General features: G+C 42.1%; 1 protein-coding gene across 4 annotated transcripts in view; it reads right to left on the bottom strand.

The window, feature by feature from the left end:
- Positions 1-6450: 6450 nt before the first annotated feature.
- Positions 6451-20356, bottom strand: part of CRYL1 (crystallin lambda 1) — a 62997-nt gene continuing 49091 nt past the window's right edge. For all 4 annotated transcript variants that reach the window (XM_076328123.1, XM_076328125.1, XM_076328124.1 and 1 more), the window contains 2 exons: positions 10761-10867; positions 6451-8707 (listed from right to left, as the gene is read on the bottom strand). In XM_076328123.1, the coding sequence (XP_076184238.1) occupies positions 8594-8707; positions 10761-10867 (221 nt within the window). In that variant the 3' untranslated portion in view covers positions 6451-8593. The remainder of the gene's footprint in view (positions 8708-10760; positions 10868-20356) is intronic.

The following is a 20356-nucleotide window of genomic DNA, read 5'->3' as shown; positions in this document are numbered from 1 at the left end:
AATTAGGCAGCTTCCAAATTATCTCTGATAATAATTCCAAATTATTAAATCATGACCATGGTCATGTTCAAGCCCTTCTTGTAGGCTCTAACATCCAGTGATGATCACTTCTGCCTTTTAATTATGATAATATAGGTTTCTAAGCCTTTGATATGACCACCTGAAGAAGGTCCTACAACTACAAACATCTTGGCAAAAGAGCCACATGCTGCTGATAAGATGAATATTTGTCTCATGGCAAGTTCTCAAGCTTTCCTCACACTGAAGTAATGCCATCAGGTGGGTGGCAGCTGGCGGTAACCTGCACTAGGGAAAATCAGAAAAGCTGCATCAGGGATCGTGGAACAGAGAGCCTGGACCAGCACAGTGCTAGGGCAGAGGGACCTCACTTAGCTTTTGCAGGTAAATTATCTTGGAAGGAAAAAATTGATTTTACAGGTGAATAGTCCAAGCTTGTTAGCCTGGAAGACAGGTGAATGAGGATGAACATCCGTTTCTAGCTCTGCAACAGGCTGTGGCTGGGCTTCCTATGAGCTGGACTGGGCAGACTGGCCTATTTAAACATAACAGCCAAAACTCCTTTGCTACAGAAACAGGGCAGCAAGCCAGGCAGGATGCCAACACAGACCCATCGGGCCTAAGAAATGGGGAAAACCCAGGACTGTGGGAAAGGCTACCCGCGTTGCCTGTTTACTGACCTGCACCAGCACAGCCGGGAGCTGGGCATCAGAGGAAGGTCCATTCAAGAAACTCATCCACAGGTTACAGGAGAGGTGGCAGCTGGAAATTACACTTTCTTTTGCTCTGCATACACATGTGGACAGAATTGCTAACAGGGTGGACGTGGCAATAGTTACCTGAGGATACAATCAGTGACCACTGTCTGGACGGTTGTCACAGCAAGTTTTATGGCAGTAAGTGTGATGAGTCAGTAGGGCAGCACTCTCCCGAGGTAGCACTCTAGTCTGGACTGTAATTTTTATAAGAAAAGACTTGAAAATGAAAGTTATATGCAGACACAGTCAGCACTGTTCATACAGTGTACTGGGGCAATACTAACAAACACGTACCTCATTTTTACTGATGATTAAATAAGATTGCATGAATCCCCAGCTAATGGTTTTCCTTATAATAAACTATTCAGATACTAAGATCAGATTAAAACATAAGCTCAGGTTCTTACTTAATGAAATATGTTTTTATTTGTAGTAATATAAATAATACCTGCATCTTGTTAGAAAATTTATATTTTATATTTTTCTTTGCTTTCATATCCTTGTTTTTAATAGCTTTTGTTTTGTAAATGACAGGCTAGAGAAGTATGATGTTGTCATAGAGAAGTATGTTGTCTCTTTCAGCAATTGAAGCTATATTCAGACTTTAAAAATCGATCAGACTTCTGTAATCACCCTTAATATGCACTGATACAGGTTTTGATAGGGGGGAGATGATATTTGTAATTAACTTTTGTTCCTAAAAAAGGAAAACCAAAAGCAAATGCAAGAAACATTTCTGATTTACAGAATTACACAATGCAACTTCATGCTACTCCATAAACTTCCATATGATATGGATCGGGCACAGGCACTGCCCATTCAGTTAAATTGCCTGGTTATGCAATTCCCTGTTTCCACTACCCCATATGTTTGAAATGGCACAATTACATCTTTCCATTATTGCATGGGTTTGAAATGACACTGCTGAGTAATATCAGAAAATCTGGTTTCGTGGTCATAAGGTGCGCTGGAATGTGGAAAGCTCCGTGCTTCTTGGTCTGCCGCCTTTGTATTATAGCGGTAATTCCAATAATTTGTTTTTAACTGCACAGAAATACTTTCTATACTACTACTAAGAACTCAGTAGACAGATTGCACCCCATTAAGTTTTTAAGGAGAGCTTAAAAAGAAAATACAAGCTCCACGGCAACACAGCTGGGCGAAAAGCTGACCGGTAATTTTGCTATACAAGCACTGCTGCTGCTGCGTGCAGGAGCAATGCACGTATTAAGAACTCGTCTGTGCTATGTGGAAATTGCCAAGGTTTTCAATGAGGCAGAGGCTGTAGTGAAGCACAAGGGCAATGGTAAATAATTTCCACTGGTAATGCCAGTTTTAATTTATGTATAAATGGTTATTGGGCAAGACAAGGAAAAAAAAAACCACCCAAAAATGATTTCTCTCTCAGAAGAACCAGTTGCATCAAGGCAGTTCCCAGGTTGGACGGGGCTCTGAGCAACCTGATCTGGTTGAAGATGTCCCTGCCCATGGCAGGGGGTTTGGACTAGATGACCTTTAGAGGTCCCTTCCAACCCAAACTATTCTATGATTCTATGATTCTATGATTCTATGATTCTAACTCCTGGCTAAATGACAACCTCATTTCTTCAGTAATATCAGAGTGACAGCAAGGATTTTCCAGCCTCATCACTTTCTCCCTGGGCTGCAAAAAAATGCCTCTATTGTATTCTTTAGGTGTATTCTCTCTTTAAAGCAGACCAAGAACAAGCAACCGTGGCTTCATATGGAAAGTATGTACTGTTACAATATTGGAAAAATTAGTGCAAGACCGGATGTTAAAGTTTAAACACATCACGAATGCAAAGGAAGGTTTTCACAATGTTTTAAATCACAGATGCTTTTTAATGTTTTCTGTTGGAAAACATCTCCTTTTGTTGTGCCGACACAGAGGTGTTGGACCCTTATGGAGGCCTTGGGCGGTACATTAATACTATAACAGTAGTCATCATCTAGGCTTAAGCCAAACAGAACAAATACCCAATTTGGGCCAAATTTACAGCTCTGTTTTATAGAATCTTTAAAAAAACCAGTAAGATCAACTTCTTCACAAAGCTTTCCTATATTCACATGCAAATTTGGGCTCTTGTCCTTTCCATGTTAGGCTACATTTTACTCATAGAAAAAGGAAAACAAGTTTCTGGATGGTTCTGCATCTTCTACATCTCCACGCATTAAAATCTCCATTTCACACTGGGGTTCAGGAAGAAATCTCACACACACTAAGTGCCATTTTATTCCAAGTGTCCCTTCATTTCAGTGTTTGATGAAGGGCATCCTCGCTGAAGGAACAAAAAATGTCAGGCAGAGAAGGGAAAATGCTGAGTGATGTGCAACCCAACAGTGCATTTCTTTGAATATACATTAAGAAAATAAGTCATGCTGTTTTCCAGCAAACTAGAAAACAAAGCGGTTTGATGTATTTCAAAAAGTCTACTGAATTTGGTGGAAACAGTGCCCTTACCAACAGCTCTCCTTGAAATTCACTTTGCTCCCATAGGGTAGTGCAGGCTTTTCCTCACAGCCAGGAGGACATTGGACCAATTTTTGATGAGCTGTATACAAAAAAACTGCCAGTCCAGCTGCATTTGTTCATGGCTTCACTTGTGGCTGGCTTGCAGTTGAAGCCAGCTGCAACCATCCTCAGAGCATTTCACAACGTATCAGCATGTGCAAACTGGAGCTTCAAAGCAAATTCTGGGGGTCAAACATTCAAGGTTGCCCTGTTTTGCTCCAAGTTAGGGCACTCTAGCATCTTTTTTCCCCAATTCTTATGAAACTATTGATATGACAGCATTTGCTATTTCAATTGCTAGTTTCTTTGCTGACCTCCCATTTAGAAAAGAAGCGAGAGGTCTGTGTAGCCACAGCTCTGCACCTTACAGCATCACACGCCGCAGTGGAGGATGTGGATACTGACTCTTCCCAATGGACAGCTTTGTACAGACATCACAGTGAGGAATCAAGCTTTGCTACTGGTCTGCTCCCAACATGTGCTGTAAGTAATATTTAAACCTTTATGAATATTAAGATATGCAGCTAAATCTTGCCATTTGAGTATTGCTCTTCCATGATTAAGTGCACACATTTAAATGAATACACCAGATTTAAGCTCCTGTCTCTCTGCTATTCTTTATTATAAAAATCAGTATTTATCAGTATTCACATATGAATATTAGCTTGTATTCGATGGTAAAGTGACTCTTCCAAATTCAAGTTGTACAATAAAAGGAAAAACTCAGAGGGGAGAGAAAATTCTACCTGAAAAATGAACTCTAAGAAATACCAGTCAATGGGTAACTCTCTAAGCAGCATGCTCTCAAGCTGCATCTCTACTTAACTCTGAGTAACACGCTGAAGGGAGGAATTCCTTTCTCTTTTTGAAATCACAGAAAAGAATGGAAAGAAATCCTTGGCCATTGGCTTGATGCAAAGCCTTACCAAATCAAATGTGAGTTTTCCCCGGGGTCAGTTTTTGTCTTTCCACTCACTTTGACTGATTTGCAGTAGCACGCACACATGCATGCACACACACACATGAAAAATGGAAGGTGCAGGACGAGCAGAGAAGGCTGCCCTGCCAGCACGACTGGAGCTTGGGGGAACGGGAGCAGATCAGCAGGCAGCTAGAGCAAATGTATTCATTTACACTTGTTTACTCTAACTAGATCCAAATTAATTTGTGAAACATTCCCTTTGGGCCTGGTAGGCTGTTGAAGGCAAAAGACCATTTGTTTTTCCTACTGACACTTGCACTAATTGCTAGGCTCACATCTGCCGGGCTCCTCTTCTCATGGAGGGCTCCTGTCCTCCGTACCTCCATCTCTGCAAGGGTACCACAGTTACATGTTCTCAAAGACCTTTTTGTAGCTCCATGCTATGGCAATGCAATCCTGTCATGTAACCATACAAGCACTGGCAGCATATCTCATCTTTCTTTTGAAAAACTGAGTCTGACAATGACATCATTTTGTCTCAAAATGATTTTTCCTGGTTTTATAACAAGAACCACAAGCACTATCCTGCTTCCCTGTCCTGGTTTTGGTTCTCACAAGAAATTGCGTTATCCTATCTATACCATCTTTTAGGCAAAAATCAACTGTGCTTGTCAGCAAAATACCCTGGAAGAAATTAGTGATGGACTATTATGAGAAGCTGAGAACCAAGAGGGAGAAGTAAAGGAAAAAAGTGAAAAGGGAGAAAGGATGGGAGAGAGAGAGATAGGGAACCCTCCCCTCTCAGCAAACCCTGCTCCTTCCAGCAGCCCTGAGCAGTGGAGATACCGGACAAGGTGAACACTGCGTTTATCCATCACCAGGAGGGGTGGGTGGCCCCTGGGGACCAACAACATGGGATTTTTGGTGGCTGAGACTTTCTGTAAGGGATTCTTTATATGTGAAAAGTTGTGCCAATTTAATGATATTCTGTTAACGTTCCCAGGAAAATGCATGGAAAAACCTGAATGCAGATTTATTTACATCCATTCACACCATCCTAAATTTCATTTACGATTTAGGTTAAGAAGTCCTCAACATACGTGACAATTTGAAGTAATCTATACACATTCTTTGGAGTTAGTTTACTTAAACTGGAGCAACATTTTTGATACAAAATAGGCCAAAATCAAACCAAACTTGGAATGAGGCTAATGCAGGCTGGGAAGGAGCTCAGGAGGTCTCTGCTCCAACCTCCTGCTTATGGCAGGCTCAGCTCTGAGGTCAGACCAGGCTGCTCAGGGCTTCATCCAGTCGGGAGTTGAAAACCTCCGAGGATGGAGACTGCACCACCTCGGTGGACAACCTGTGCCTCTGCCTGACTATCTTCATAGGGGAAAAAGTGTCTCCTTACATCCAGGCCGAAACTCTTGTGTTTCAACTTACGTCCATTGTCTCTTATCTTCTCACGAAATCCCACTTTAGAGAGCCTGGCTCTGTCTCCTCAATGACCTCCCCATAGGCACTGGGGGCTGCTGGTAGGTGCCCCTGAAGCCGTCTCCGCTCCAGGCTGGACAAGCCCAGCTCCCCCAGCCTCTCTTCGCAGGATCAATGCTCCAGCCTCACCATCTCGGGGGCCTCCCCTACCATTTGTCCAATGTCTGTCTTGTACCAGGGAGCCCCAAGCTGGGTGCAGGATTCAGACACAAACGACTGATGAGTAAAGGGGATTAATTGTGAACAGGGTACAGGTCTCTGGGATGAGGACAGCCCATCTCATTCCTTTAGCCAGCTTTTCGTAATGCTTTCCAGTTGTTGCATTTACCAACTAATAATTTTGTGTGCTTCAAATCCTAAGCAAATGTCAGCTAAAATATATTTTTTGTCAAGCATCTCCTCCCCAACTTGTAGCTGTGAACCTGGGTGTGAACTGGTGCTCCAAGGCGAGCTTTGCTGTATGCGACACTGCGGAGGAGCTGCTCACCGCACGGAAGTGCTCTGGCACTCTACAGAGTGCTTTTCCCCCCACAGAAAACCATTCCCTCATGGCAGGGCCCCGCATCTGCAGCAGGTGGTCACCAACACATGGACTGTAGGAGAATGCACATTATTTCTTGTCCATTTACTCCCACTGACTTCCACAAACTATTTTACCAGGGCATTGGTTTCTAAAGACATACTAAATAGTGCTACCACTACAGTATCACACCGGAGCACAGAAGTTAATATCTTCTTCATTAAAATATTTTATTAATAAGCAAATAATAAAGATGGAGGTAAATATTTGATGACATGATCGAGTTTTAAAATATTTCAGAATAAACAGAAGCAATGCGAGCTAATTAGTTATGACAATGTCATATGCTCATAGAAAACAGGTCTAACCTTGAAAATAATTGGAACCTTCTGTGGCCTTGTCTGAAATACAAAAACATACACAAAATGAGGAAATCAGCCCCATTATTACTTTACTGTTGCTTAATAAGGCATCAGGAGTGAGGACTGACCTCCCCAATTCCAGATGTCTAAATGCAGGTTGAGCCAGTTGCTGTGGCAATAAAAAGCAATAGTAGAAACCTGACAGTTTTAAGTCTATATTGGGATAAAATAAATTGAGCTTACAAATTTTCCTTTCTCTCTGCTGATTATAAAGGAGCACAGGACAACCTCAGCATTATGCCTCCCACCCCATGTTTCACATCTAGAGATGTGTTCCTGGCCCACCGCTTATGTCAAGCAATACAATTTATCTCAGGTCTCTTTTACTGTGACCTAAGCAGAACTAAGTGGTATTGGTATGTTCACACAAACATTTCTGCTGTTCAGCTCAAAATGGCAACTAATTAAGTTTCAGTAACTTGTTTGTGTGCTGCACGCTCTGTAAAAAAACAAGATTTGAAATGTCCGTGAGCTGAGCATTAGCAAAATGGCAGCTTAACACTACTGCATCTGTGCAGTGACTGAAGTTACATGACCAGTTAGCACAAATTCAGAAATGCTTAACTCAAGCAGTGTTGGTGCAATGCACTTTTTCAAGTTATTCTTACTATCTGCATAACAATACTGTCCCAAGGTTCCAGCTAAGATCAAAGTCCAACTATATTACAGGGTACATACATTCATAATAACACTTCGTCTGCTGTGGACCAAAACACGCCACTGCAGCAACTTGAGGATATTACTGCTTCCAGGTGTACACTGCACCTTTGTATGTGGAGGAGATGTTGTGTCTCCTGTAGGAAGGGCAGCAGTAAAGCGTAAATGCTACACCTAAGCCACTGCATCTTTCCCTCTGTGGGGGAGCAAAATAGCAGATACCTGGGGTCCCTTCAGCTACAGCTGTTAAATTCAGTACAGCTGAGTCCTAAAGAAGCACTCCTTGCTTCAAATAATGTACAAAATAGACATGGCAACAGAGAGGTGAACTGGCTTCCCAGGATCACTCAGACGGTCATGGAGTAGCCTGGGAGAAAGTCCAGACTGATCCACTGCACCATACTGTCTCCCAAACTAGCTATTAAATCAAAATCTCTTATTTCTCACAGACAAGTCTTAAAATGGGGTACATGTTTATGCAGCAATGCCAATGGCCAGCATCAAACATCTGACTTAAGCTGGGGGCAAAGCCATGGGGTATCAAGTGCATGGTCTTAAAGACCAAGTAGGTCTCTGGTAAGTCTTACAGAACCAGGGGTAGGGGATGAGGAGGGAATTCTGCTCTATTTACTCACACTTAGATCATCATACAGGTACAGAAGTGCCAAAGGGAGGGAAAAGAGGAATAATTCTTTCCCCTACATTGTGGAACAGTTACAGAGCTAAGTTGAAGTGACCCTTACGGCTGTTGAGGTCTCAGCTCACCAGCCAGTGAATCTACTCTTTGTTCAACACAATCTTCTCCTATCTACAGTCAGTGCTTCACAAATTAACCTCGCTGTCACAGTGATTGGTGGGTGAAGGCTTATTTTCTCCAGTGACAAACAGCTGATGTTTGCCTATTTCAGATCCCTGCATAAGCAAATATTGTTCAAGCGCTGAATTCCTAAGCAAGCTGAAAAATGCATTATTTAAAACGTGATTGCGTTCCAGCATTGCACAATATTAATATTGCTAAAGCTACTTAATGCTTACACATCTAATGCATATATATAATTTGATAAATTTTAACTGAACTTTTAAATAACTGTTTCCAGTTATTAATGAATTACGTCACGACAAATTTGGACCAAATGTTTCATTGGTCTCTACATTTGTGCATATCATTGGTTGCACATTCAGTCTCCTCTTCTGCATGACCAAAAATTTCCACTTTTTATGAAGATCTGCTCTTCATAAAATCTTCTCTCCTGTTAGACAAGGTGCACGTCAGTCAGATTTCATTTTTTTTTTCAGTTTGGCAAGACCAGTGAGACATTCATCTCTCCATTTTCTCCTGGCATCCAGGACTTTTGGAACAACTGGAATTTTTTCAGACATTGCCTGGAACAGAAAATTTAAGATGATTAAATCTCACGTTCTGAGTAAAAAGTTTCTCACCAGCATTGTTTTCCTGCTTTCCCTGCGTCAGACCAAGTAACCATCCACACAAACTGTAATTTAGTCTATCAATCACAAGCAATAGGTCACTAATTCTTTACGTGAGTGATGGAAATGAGCTAACCTGTACAAGAAGAAAAGTGCTCCCACTTGGAGAAGGTTGGCCTGAATGTAGCAATGAAGGTGCCTACAGAAACATCAAAGCATCAGCCTCTTCTCTCGGTTTGCCCCACACAGCCACTGTCTAGTCTCTTTGATAATAACCTTTTATTAAATAGGAAGGAGGCAACCTGGCCATTTATGTGGCTAAAAATGTAAAACCAAATTCCTGTGTGTGTCTAAAGCTGTGATCTCTCTTCTGGCTCCTAATAAATGTAATGAGGAATACCATGTTTATTAAAAACATTTTGTCTTAGGAGTGCTAGTTATAATCGAAATGACAGGGGAAGAGACATAACAAACCCAGAATTATGATTTTTGTTGCTTATTGGAATATGGGGGAGAGAAAGTACAGCACTGTATGAGGACACAAAGGTAGAAGTCTGAAAAAGTTAGCACGCAAAAATGATATTTAAAACAAAATGGAAAAAAAAAAGTATTTCTGAGTGCATAATCAAGGTTGTCTTAGAAGTGCCAGTTAAATATATCACTGAAAGGAGAACAAGAGGTAAGTTCTGGCCAGCTACTACATTGCAGCAGATTTTCTTTCAAAGAAAAAAAGCTGGTTTGAGAGTGCAGGTAGAGTTCACAGGACATCTTTGCCAAAATAGCACCTCAGGTCTTAGGTTTAAAAGGCAAGTGTTGAGAAACTGGCTAAAACCTGGACCTGCTACCAATGATTGGCAAGTTGCAGTCACTCCAGAAAAAAGTCAGGGGGAGGGACAGAGGAGTAAGATAAGAAATGTTTAATGTTTTACTCTTAAGAGGATTCTTGCAAACCCATCTTTGGCATTGAAGACCAAAGACGATAAAGAGATGCAGAAACAGACACTGAAGTAGAATCCAGCTTTCCATAAAGAAACCCACACTGCTTCATACTAATCAAAAGCTTCTAATTGTGAATAACTCCACAATTATTATTGATTGTTATTATAAGCAGTCTATGTTGTTTAACCATAAAAGAATCTTTTTCCTTTTTAACATAGCTTATGTTGAAATTGTATAAATAGGAACAAAAAAAATAGGAACAAAAATGCTGTCTTCCAGACAGAGAGCTTCCATATATGGAATTAACCTGACAGCTAATCAAGAATGATTCAACACATACACGTGTTCTTTAGCAAAGTGTTAAAAAGGCAACTATGAAAAGGCAGAGTTAGGAAATAATGATACTTCAGTTAATTCCTATGATCATACAAAATAGCCTATACAGTGAGTATAAACAAATTGTGGGCTTAGGAATGTTAATAGACAAACTGGGTCCCAATCCAGCATAGCACCTAAACACATCTTATCTTTAAACGTGCAAGTAACCTTACCGGACTGCTCATATGCTTAACTTAAACGTGTATTTGCACGCGTTACAGACTGGAGCTCTAGTTTGTAAAGTATACAAAAAAAAGAAAAAGAACACCCAGAAGAAAAAAGCTACAGGGTTTATGCAGGAAGATGGAGTAGGAGGAAGACACGGGGAGAAAAGTCATTTAGGAAAGGAAGCTTGAAGCTGTGCATATTATGGTAGAGGACACAGGACAGAAGTGGTAAGAAATAGTGTGGAGGATTTAGTGTCAATAACCCATAGTTGCTAGCAGTTGACTCCTCTGTCTAGTAATAATGTTACTCAGCTGCTAGATCACTTTCCCTTGATGTATGTCAAAGTGCTTTGAAAAGGGACTTAAATGCATTCTGTACTGATCTTTTCGTTCAAAGTACACATTCACACAAGAAATACAAACTACAGATACCTCTAACAGTAAACTCAAATGGTACAAATGTTAAAATAAAAGCTAACGTTCTTTGTTCTGAATGTCACTGCATTTATCAACTCCGTATTTACCTGACTGATTTTCTGCTCAATTTCACCTGAAAATTCTGGAACTGGTCCAAAGGTGTTCAGAACACGTCTCATACCTTCACGGTATCTTTCGCAATAATTTGAAATACCTAAAAATAAGAGTAAAAAATTGCATTTCAACAGAAATTCCTACTTAAGTTCCGTAAGGCTGCCTGTGCTTAAGCACTGTCTTAAATCAGAGTCCAAAAAAACAGGTGTGCTCTTATGCTTAAGACACCTAATTGTCATCAAGGAAAATGGATTCTATCCACCACATTTCCATTAAGGTTCATGGAAAAATCATTTAGGACATGCCTTCATTGCAAAACCAATTAATGTTACATACCAACAGGCAATGGTATGTGAAGGGTGTAGTACGCAACCATGGATATACTCGTGCTTTGTTACTCGAGACTAGAAAGTTTCCCCGACCCGTGTCCATGAGGAGAGGGCTCTCACCTCTCCTCTCCTCCTGTTTGGTATGTTTCATATCAGTTGAAGCACTCCTATTGCTACTTTTATTTATTGACCCAGAGTGTATCAAGAGCAACATGGCTCAGGGGGAAAGGGTCAAAGGCATGGAGACCCAGGTGGCCTCCAGTGAACGAGGAACAGATGGATCTTGCAGATCAATACCTTGTATTGCAACTGGGGTTAACAACAAGGATTTGGCTTTTATGACCACAGGACCCTCTTTGATGGTTGAGCACTGCTAGGGGGAGACGGGATCCACCTGATAAAGTGGAGAAGAAGCATCTTTGCCAAAAACCTGGCCAATCTGGTGATAAAAGCTTTATATTAGGAACACTGAAAAAGTGAGATTACAACCTATATGTAGTCAAGTGAGGAAGGGGTGTACGGGGGTGGAAAGAAAAGAGTGTAGGGTAACAGGTACAAGCAAAACCTCAAGAAAGTATAAAAAAAGGCTGAAGGAGTCCACCTCTTGTGCACTTTGTAAATGCACAAATGCGTGCAGCCTGGGAAACAAGCAGGGGAAATAAGAGCTCCATGTGTGGTCACACAACTGCAACATCGTTGGAGCAACTGAGGTGTGGTGGGACGGCTCACACAACTGGAGTGCTGCAGCGGACAGATACACACTTCAGGAAAGACAAGGAGGAAAGACAAGGAGGGGGTGTACTATCTCTGTAAAGGAGCAGCTCAGATGTATGGAGCTATTCTATGGGATGGGTGACTGGGTGGGTGAGAGCCTGTGGTCAGCATCAGTGGAGATGCCAGTAAAGGACAGCATCCTCCAAGAGCAAGAACAGTCCATCCTGATATTCAGGAAGACAAGTAAATGTATCAAGAGATTGGCTTGGATGAGCTTCAGTGCAAAATGCAGCATACAGGAGGTGGAAACAGGGACAAGGTGTAAAGGAGAAATTTAAAAACACTGCCTAGGCATGTAGGGATGGTGTCAGGAAAGCCAAAGCTCAGCTCCAGTTGAGACTTGCAAGGATGTCAAGGGCAACAAGAAGGACTTCTGCTGTTACATTACTACAACAGAAGGCTGAACAAGGAAAGTGTAGGCCTGTTGCTGAATGGGTGGGTGATTTACTGACAGGACAAACAGGTAAAGCGGAGTTACTCATTGCTTTCTTTGCTTCAGTCTTTATTGACAAGGTCTCCTATGCCTCTGTGCTTAGAGGCAGGGTTTAAGGAGGAGAAGAGTTATCAGCAGTAGATGACGATCCAGTCAGTGACTATCTGCAAGAACTCAGCCCCACCTGAGACGATAGGACGAGACGGACTGTATCCAAGGATATGAGAGAAATAGCCCATGTCCCTGCAAGGCTGCTTTCTATCATATTTTAAAAATCATGCCAGTCAATGCATCAGTGTCATCATTTGAGATCCCCAGATAACTGAAGGCAAATATTGCACCCATTTTCAGAAAAGGTCAAAAGAACAATCTGGGGTACTACTACAGGCCAATCAATCTCACTTCTGTCCCTGAGAAAATCAAGGAATAAATCCTCTTGAAACAAATTCCTGGGCACAGGAACAAGAAGAAAGTGATTGTGACCGTCAGCATGTAGTCACCAATGGGTACACCATGGTGTAAATCATGTCTGATTGACCTTGTTGCCTTCTGTGATAACATCACTGGATTTGTGGAAAATAGGAAAGTAGTGGATATCATTTACCTCAACTTTAGAAGGGCATTTGACACTGTCTCCCGTGATATTCTTCTATTAAAGTTAGGACATTAAGGTCTGCATGCTTGGACAACTAGATGGGACAAAAAAATGGGTTGGATACTCAGGCTCAGAGGTAGTGGTTAATGAGTTGTACTCTACCTGGAGGCCAGTAAAAGTGGAGTATTGCAGGAATCTATCCTGAGACCTGTACTGCTTAACAGCACTTGCTCGTAAAGTTTGTGAATGATACCAAATTGGGCGGGGATGGGGGGGGGGGGGATGGACCAGCTGATACATTGGAGGGCAGGACTGCCCTTAGACAGGCTGGAGGAATGAGCCAATACAAAACCTTAAAAAAATTAACAAGGATAAATGCAAGGTCCTGCACCTCGGAAGGAAGAGCTCCTTGCAACAACACAGGCTTGCGAACCCCAAGAACTCCTGGTTCTGGTAGGCAGCAAGCTGAACGTGAGCCAACAGTGTGCCCTGGCAGCAAAGAGGGCCAACAACATCCTGGGCTGTGTTAACAGCACAGTCAGTAGACTGAAGGAAGTGATTACCCCCCTTTACTCGACACTCATTAGACTGCATCCACAATGCTGCATTCAGTTTGGGATCCCCCAATACAAGAAAAACATTGACAAACTGGAGCAACTTCAGCAGAGACCACCAAAATGGTGGGGGCTGGAGCACTTGCCCTGTGAGGAGAGGGTGGGGGAGCTGGGCTTGCTCAGCCTGCAGTAGAGATGGCTTTGGCAGCTGCACTGGCAGCTCCCCAGTGCCTACGGGGAGGTCACTGAGCAGACGGAGCTGGGCTCTTTACAGTTGTTGCATGGCAGGAGGACAAGAGACAATAGGCACAATTTGAAACGAGAGGTTCAGACTGGATACTCAAGCACTGGCACAGGTTGCCCACAGAGGTTGTGCAATCTCCATCTCTGGGGGTTTTCAAGACTGGATGAAACCCTGAGCAGCTTGGTCTGACCTCAGAGCTGACCCTGCTGTGAAAAATCTCAAAAAACATGTGGTCAGAGAACCTGAGAACCAGCTAACTGGTAACAATGGGTAAAATGGCAGTCAAGTAGACCTTGGCTGAATTAGGGAAAGGTCCAGCTTCCATCAGCTCCAGTAGGAATCTCAGAAAAATTACTGTTGAGGCACTAGAGAGGAACTAGAATGATAAATGCACCAGAAAGAGAAATCGGTCATTTAGCCAGACATATACATCTAGTAGACTTTTAAGTGCTATTAACCACTACATAATCAAGAAAGGATAAGGCAGCCTTTTCCACTGTACATCAATCAAGAAGTCGTGAGCTGCATCACAGCAGTAAATGAGCAATGCTTTCTGGCAGTAAGCAAGCCGACATAAGAAAGAATGTGATTATCCTGATGAACACCCTAGATCTGAGAAGGGAAGTTCTGGATATCCACTAAAAGCTTGTGACAATCCCCCTTTTCTGAGAACCACAGAGACTTAAGTATTTGCATCCTTAACTCTCTTTTTATTAGCTAATTATCAAAGCAAAGAGGAGAAAGCTGCAGAAGACAAAGGCAAGCAGCTACGGTCACCAACTCTTTCACGAAGACTCAGGAGATCGTACAGACTGAGAAGCATGAACCTGAACTGCTCATGGTCTTATCCAACCACAAAATGCAGGAAATGTAAGTGGGGTGGCCTGACTACCACACAAAAGAATGCAACTCAGGTCAAGAGTCATTAAGCAGTCTCTTTCCTGAACAGCTTGTAGACAGTTCCCTGGAATGCAATACTGTGTGATATCAATACCATAGAAGTCACACCTGTCTAACCCTAAGTGGTTGAGGTTGAAAGCTGGATGAAGGAATGGAAACCTCTGACTACTGGCAACAATGAATCATAAACTACACCACTTATACTGCTCAAGGTGCCTGAAATCGCTGAAGTACAGGTTTTCCAAAAGGCCTCCGAGGTCAGTAAGAGTATGGAGAACACTCTTGTTTCTGGACCAAAGACAGAAGAACTGTCAAAGGACAGATGCTCAAGGAAGTATTAAATTTCCTTTAAGAAATTAGCACTCTGAAGTCATGACGACCATCAGATAAACAACTGAAAGGACAGAATGGGAGAACATGTCCATTGCACGAGAGCAAAGTGGAGAGATTTGAGAGTATTCAACTCTCTTAAAAAATGGACTAGAAACATTCTCCAGTATCAGTAGGAAGGAGGCTCTGAGAAAAACAGCAGTCTTGTTAAGTTGCTTGAACGTGTATTTGGTGCCAAGAGTGTGCCAATTAGCATTTAGTCAGCCTGTTTCCTTGTGTTATCTACCCATGGAGCATATGTGTTCCTAGAACACACTCTGGCGTGTTCTGGCCTTCTCCAACACAAAAAGCAAGGTCAGCTGGTCATACAGGTATATTGGTGCTCTAATTATATGGAAATTTAGTATTTTGCTCAGTTGTCTTGATTGACACACAGCCAGAAACCTTCAAATTGCCTAGCGGGCTCCAAAACATCACTGGCAGGAAGTGAGATTCAGGAAGAGAAGCATTACTGTGGGATGTGGAACAGGCTGTGATACGATTCTCTCTCTTCACCGAGGGAATAAGCAGAGACCATCCTCCTCCATAAACACTCTGGAAAGGACCACTGGTTATCAGGGTTTACTGACCATACCCTGCCATTGGCATAAGTGCTTGCCTGTTAAATCTTAACAGCTGGGCTCACAGACTTTGGCAGCTGAAGCCAACCCAGATCAACCTACAGGGGATACGCTATCCACATGAGGAACCTTGGCAACCCAAGACAATTCTGGATGAGACTCATGCACCAACCACAAGACAACAATATTTACATTTCACCTGGCTCACATGAGCTTTTTCTTCTAACAGTGAGGAAGAAAAAAAAAAGTTTGCCCCCACATCATGCAACATCACAGAAGTTCCCAGATGTAGAAGTAGAAATGATTGAGGCTGAAGAGTGCAGAACTATGGGGACTTGGGTGCACCTTGCTAACTCACAGCTGATGGCAGCAGCTGTTGCCAGCTGGACAATCACAACATCAAAAATGGCAATTCAGTCAAATATGGAAATTCAGTCAAATATGGCAATTCAAGCAAATCCACATGAGCAACTGGCAATAGAGGGAATGGCAAACAGAGCAGTGTCAGTTACCAGTTATTCTGGTGCTTATCCAGCTGACGCAGGTCTATTATACCTAGACCAGTGCTGAATAGTTTGGGTTTGGTACTTTTCCAAACGTCAAGGGGAACCTCTCAACCACCTGGTAAGCTTGTGTAATAATACCATAGATCTGAGTAGATTTGATTCTGGTACAGTCAGGAGAAGATAGAAGAGAAGAGACTGTGCCAGAAATCTTTTTCACGAGCCTCAATCTAAAGAGATAACATTAGTATCTTGGGAAAGCTGAATGCTTGGACGAGGCTGATCCATTTACCTGGTGAATGTGAACTCCTAAGCTGGAGATGGCCTTCAAAGCTCACTCAGCCAGCTGGTCCTGGAAATTGAGCTCTGACTGGCAGCTCACCTACAGCTTGAATGAATCAGAACAATTTCTGGGTGGGTGTAGCTCACCAATGCAACAGAGACGTGCCAAATGCAGGTTGAGTAATACAATTCACTCACTGCATGCAATGTATGAATGAAAAGAAGCCTTATGCAAAGTCAGCAAAATAGGAAAAGGTAAAAAAAAAGTTACGGGTCTAGAGAAGAGCAGCAGCACTAGTACAGTTGATGTAAACGTTGTGGCTGAAATGGCAACATGCAGGCATGTATACTGCATGCCAAGTAGGGGGTGGACACTGCAAAATCTTTTGAGTCTCAAGTGAAGGAAATACACCAAAAGTTAGAATATATACATGGTCTCACTCAAAGATTAAAAAAATAGTAATTTCAAAACAGCTAACTCAAGATAGCACTCCCAGTGTGAAATGTCAGTGGAGACTAGTGCAATCTTTAACTTGGTTTAAGTAATCAAGATCTATGCTGCCAGCTTCAAGAAGGCACTTGAGCAATGGGCAATATTGCTGGAAAAATCACTTTGCTTTTCAACTGCAAACTCAAAACTGGCAAATATTTGACTCCAGGCCTTTAGACTTAGGAGTCCTTTGGTTCAAAGGTCAGGGCTATTGCAAAGGTGGATGAGAAGAGCACTTCACTGGAGCATAGGGACAAGAAGATGGAAAACAAATATGACAGAATCCCTTTAACTTTAATCCTTGTTGATACTGCCCAGGGAGCAGCTTAAGCTGGAAGAATTAACATCTGTAAACAGTGTGAAACAGACAGGGCAGCACCTGGGAGCTGGAGAAACAGGAAGAAGATGGCAAATGGGGCTGTTAAAAACAATCAGCATCTCTCCTTGCATCCAGCTGCTGTGCCCACACTGTGCCCCACTATCTCCGACTGGAGAAAAAGAATGGCGCAAGATGCATCTGGGACAGAGAAACAGGGGAATCAACTCACAGCACAGGAATGACGATGGTTTCCACTTGTCTACGTGGTTTGTTGACTCCCTGTCTAAACCTCCATTTTCCTTGCACACTCACCTCATCAATGTCGGAGGGAAGGGGCTGTGGGAGAAGGCAGATGTTGCAGCAGGTACCTGAGAACCATGAACACAGAACAGAAATACCTACAGGGAAGGTAGGAGTTCCCTGAATCTTCTTTCTACCACATGTTTACAACTATGGAGGAGAGCGGAAGAAGAGGAATGAGTAACAAATGTTCTAAGGGAGTAGTGGATACAGGATTATAAAGATGAAAAGGGGAATACTCTATCTTCCTTGAAAGTTCCAAACCCACCCAGCATTTCTGACTTGTATAGTTACAGGAACATGTTATCACAAGCTAGATGAGGGCATTGATTCAAGGCTCTTCAGCTGCCCGTATGTATCTAGGAAATGCAAGGCTCTTTATACCACCAACAAAGGAATAATAAGCTGCTGCTTATTTAGCTTCAATGAGAGTCCAGGCAGTTTCCAAAATAGCTAATGAACTAGCTATGTCCCACAAGAATTTGTTCACATAACTACACTTCAGGTTTGCAGGTCCTTACTTAAAAGACTTGCACTGGTGTGGTGCAAACATGGGTATCAGTGAAATGATTCTAGTTGCATCATCAAGATGAACAGGGTGTCGATGAAGGAAAAGGAACTCAGGACAGATATTTACCTTAGAAGCAAGCATAAAATGCTTCACTGCCCTGAGAAGACCTCTTAATAAGTGAGGTTCATGAACATAAAGGTGATGGGAGTAGTAGGAAAAAATAAGGGAAAACATGACAATATAAAATGTAGTATGTTCATGCATTATAGTATGTAAGCATCTTCAAGTGTCTTAGCTTCTTGTATGCTGTCTTACCCCTTCCTCTTCATAAGAAAGACAACAGGCATGAGAGCTGAAGGATGCAAGCAAGCAAACTTGGTAAACCAGTCTGGCAAGGACACTACACATGGGGCAAAACAAGGAAGGCACTGAGATATTTGTGAGAGAAAACAAGAGACAGGAGCAAGTGTTACCGGCAAGGACAGGGAACACGCCAAAAACAGAGGGTGCCTCATGATACTAAGTATTAACTTGATGACTTTGAACCTGATGAGCAGCATAGTAAGATACTGTAATGACTCAAAAAGAGTAGGTGAAATGGTCAAGCCACTGATGTAATAGCATCAACAATTTGAAAAGATTGGGGTGGAGTTGATTTTAGCAGGTAAAATCTAAGAAGAGGCTGCACTCGGTAAGACTGAAGATGAGTATGGATGAGAACAGAAAAGAAAAGGCGTATTTCAGGAACATCATAGAGGAATCTGTCATGGTTAGATTATGTTCAGAGAAAAAAAGTCCCAACTTTGTTTTGCTGATAGAGGGATTACATTTCTAGACACTACAGCTCCAAGGAAAACTTTCTAAATGCAATCCTGTCTTCATCAAGGGTGCATCTGAACACAGATGCATGCTCTTGGTTAGGGTGTGAATTCACAGGACGCTTGCTACTCTACATTAATTCCCATACAAATTCACTTAGACTGTAGTTGCACGAATACTTTCAACTACCCTAAGACAGTGGTAGCACCAAAAAAAGTTTTATTCTCACTGTCCCTGTGTTACCATCTCAAAGGCAACGCACAAATATTTGTGCAGGACTGCTGTGAGCTGGATCAAGGAATTAAACTAAATTAATATGAACCACTTTTGTTAGATCAGTTTCAAATCTGGGATGAATTCCTCAGTCTGAGCCACTTGGTGACCATACACATTCTTTCGTTAGCACAAGGGAGAAGGATGCACCAAGATGTGTTCTTTAGGACACATCTATAATGACTTGAGCAATAAAGCATTCCTGTACAAAGTCATGTGCTCCCTTCAGAAGGTGGAGGGAACCCCTTTACACCTAAGAGTCCATAGAAGGAAGCTGGTGCACAGCAGCCGGTATGCTGAAAAATTCACACCTTTACTTACTGCACACAAACTTTTGCATACAGAAAAACCCCGCAGCTGCATAGAGGCAAACAGCAGTTCTAGAAGGAGTATAAACTGCTTTCTTCAGCCTACTGGGAAGTGAATTGAATGTGTGTAAACATGTATGAAATAACTGGTGGGTTCATGAAAGAAGAGGTTTTTGTATGATTATGTACCACTGTGATATTTCACCTCAGTAGTACCCTCTTACAAGTATTCCTGAATTAAGTTGAGATATTTTATTATCCTAAAACATAACAAATGGGTTGGACAGAAACGGAGCCAATCTTCGTTTTCTTAGATTTTACTACCTTAAGAGATTCTCACACCTTCTACTTACTAGCTTGTGGTACAAAAGCTCCTGAACTATGTTAAAGCTTGGTTTGCTCCCTATATGGCAGCATTAAAGCAGCAGCCACAGCAATGAAAATAACCTCTGCTTTTGAACCAGCCAGCATGCCTGTCTACAGTAATTGTTAAAAAACATGCTTGGCTATGTTTTGCCTAGCCAGACAAAAAAAAATTTCCTTCCTTTGAACTATGGCTTATGATTCCCCCCCCTTTCCTTTTCATGTTTTGTGCTTTTCAGGAGCAGAATGATTGTGCTGTATATGATCCAAAACCAATTCATCTGGCAGGTGCTTCTAAGACAAGCAAGCATTCCCACTTCCAGTAAGAGAAACACAATTTTGACCATGAGGACTCATTCCTAGCTTACCAGATATTTGCACTTATATTACATGAACCATACATCAGCCCCAACTTCCACACAACTCCTGTAGACACCTGTACAAATACCAGAGTGAGTGATAGGTAGAATATGATCCTGGAATGGTGGTTTTATAAATGCAGGAGAGAAAGTAGCAACAAAGATCCTTCAACCTCCCCCTATCCAGCTCTTCTGCTAATATTAGCAGTTTATATCAAGATTAAATTCCAATTATAGCTCACTAAATAAGCCACTAATAAAGTAACTGATCTAAGACAGCCAC

This window comes from Aptenodytes patagonicus, chromosome 1, assembly GCF_965638725.1.
Source record: "Aptenodytes patagonicus chromosome 1, bAptPat1.pri.cur, whole genome shotgun sequence".
In the NCBI taxonomy this organism is placed as follows: Eukaryota; Metazoa; Chordata; class Aves; order Sphenisciformes; family Spheniscidae; genus Aptenodytes; species Aptenodytes patagonicus.
The sequence above is the reverse complement of the archived record's forward strand: the minus strand, read 5'-3'. Positions and strand labels throughout refer to the sequence as shown.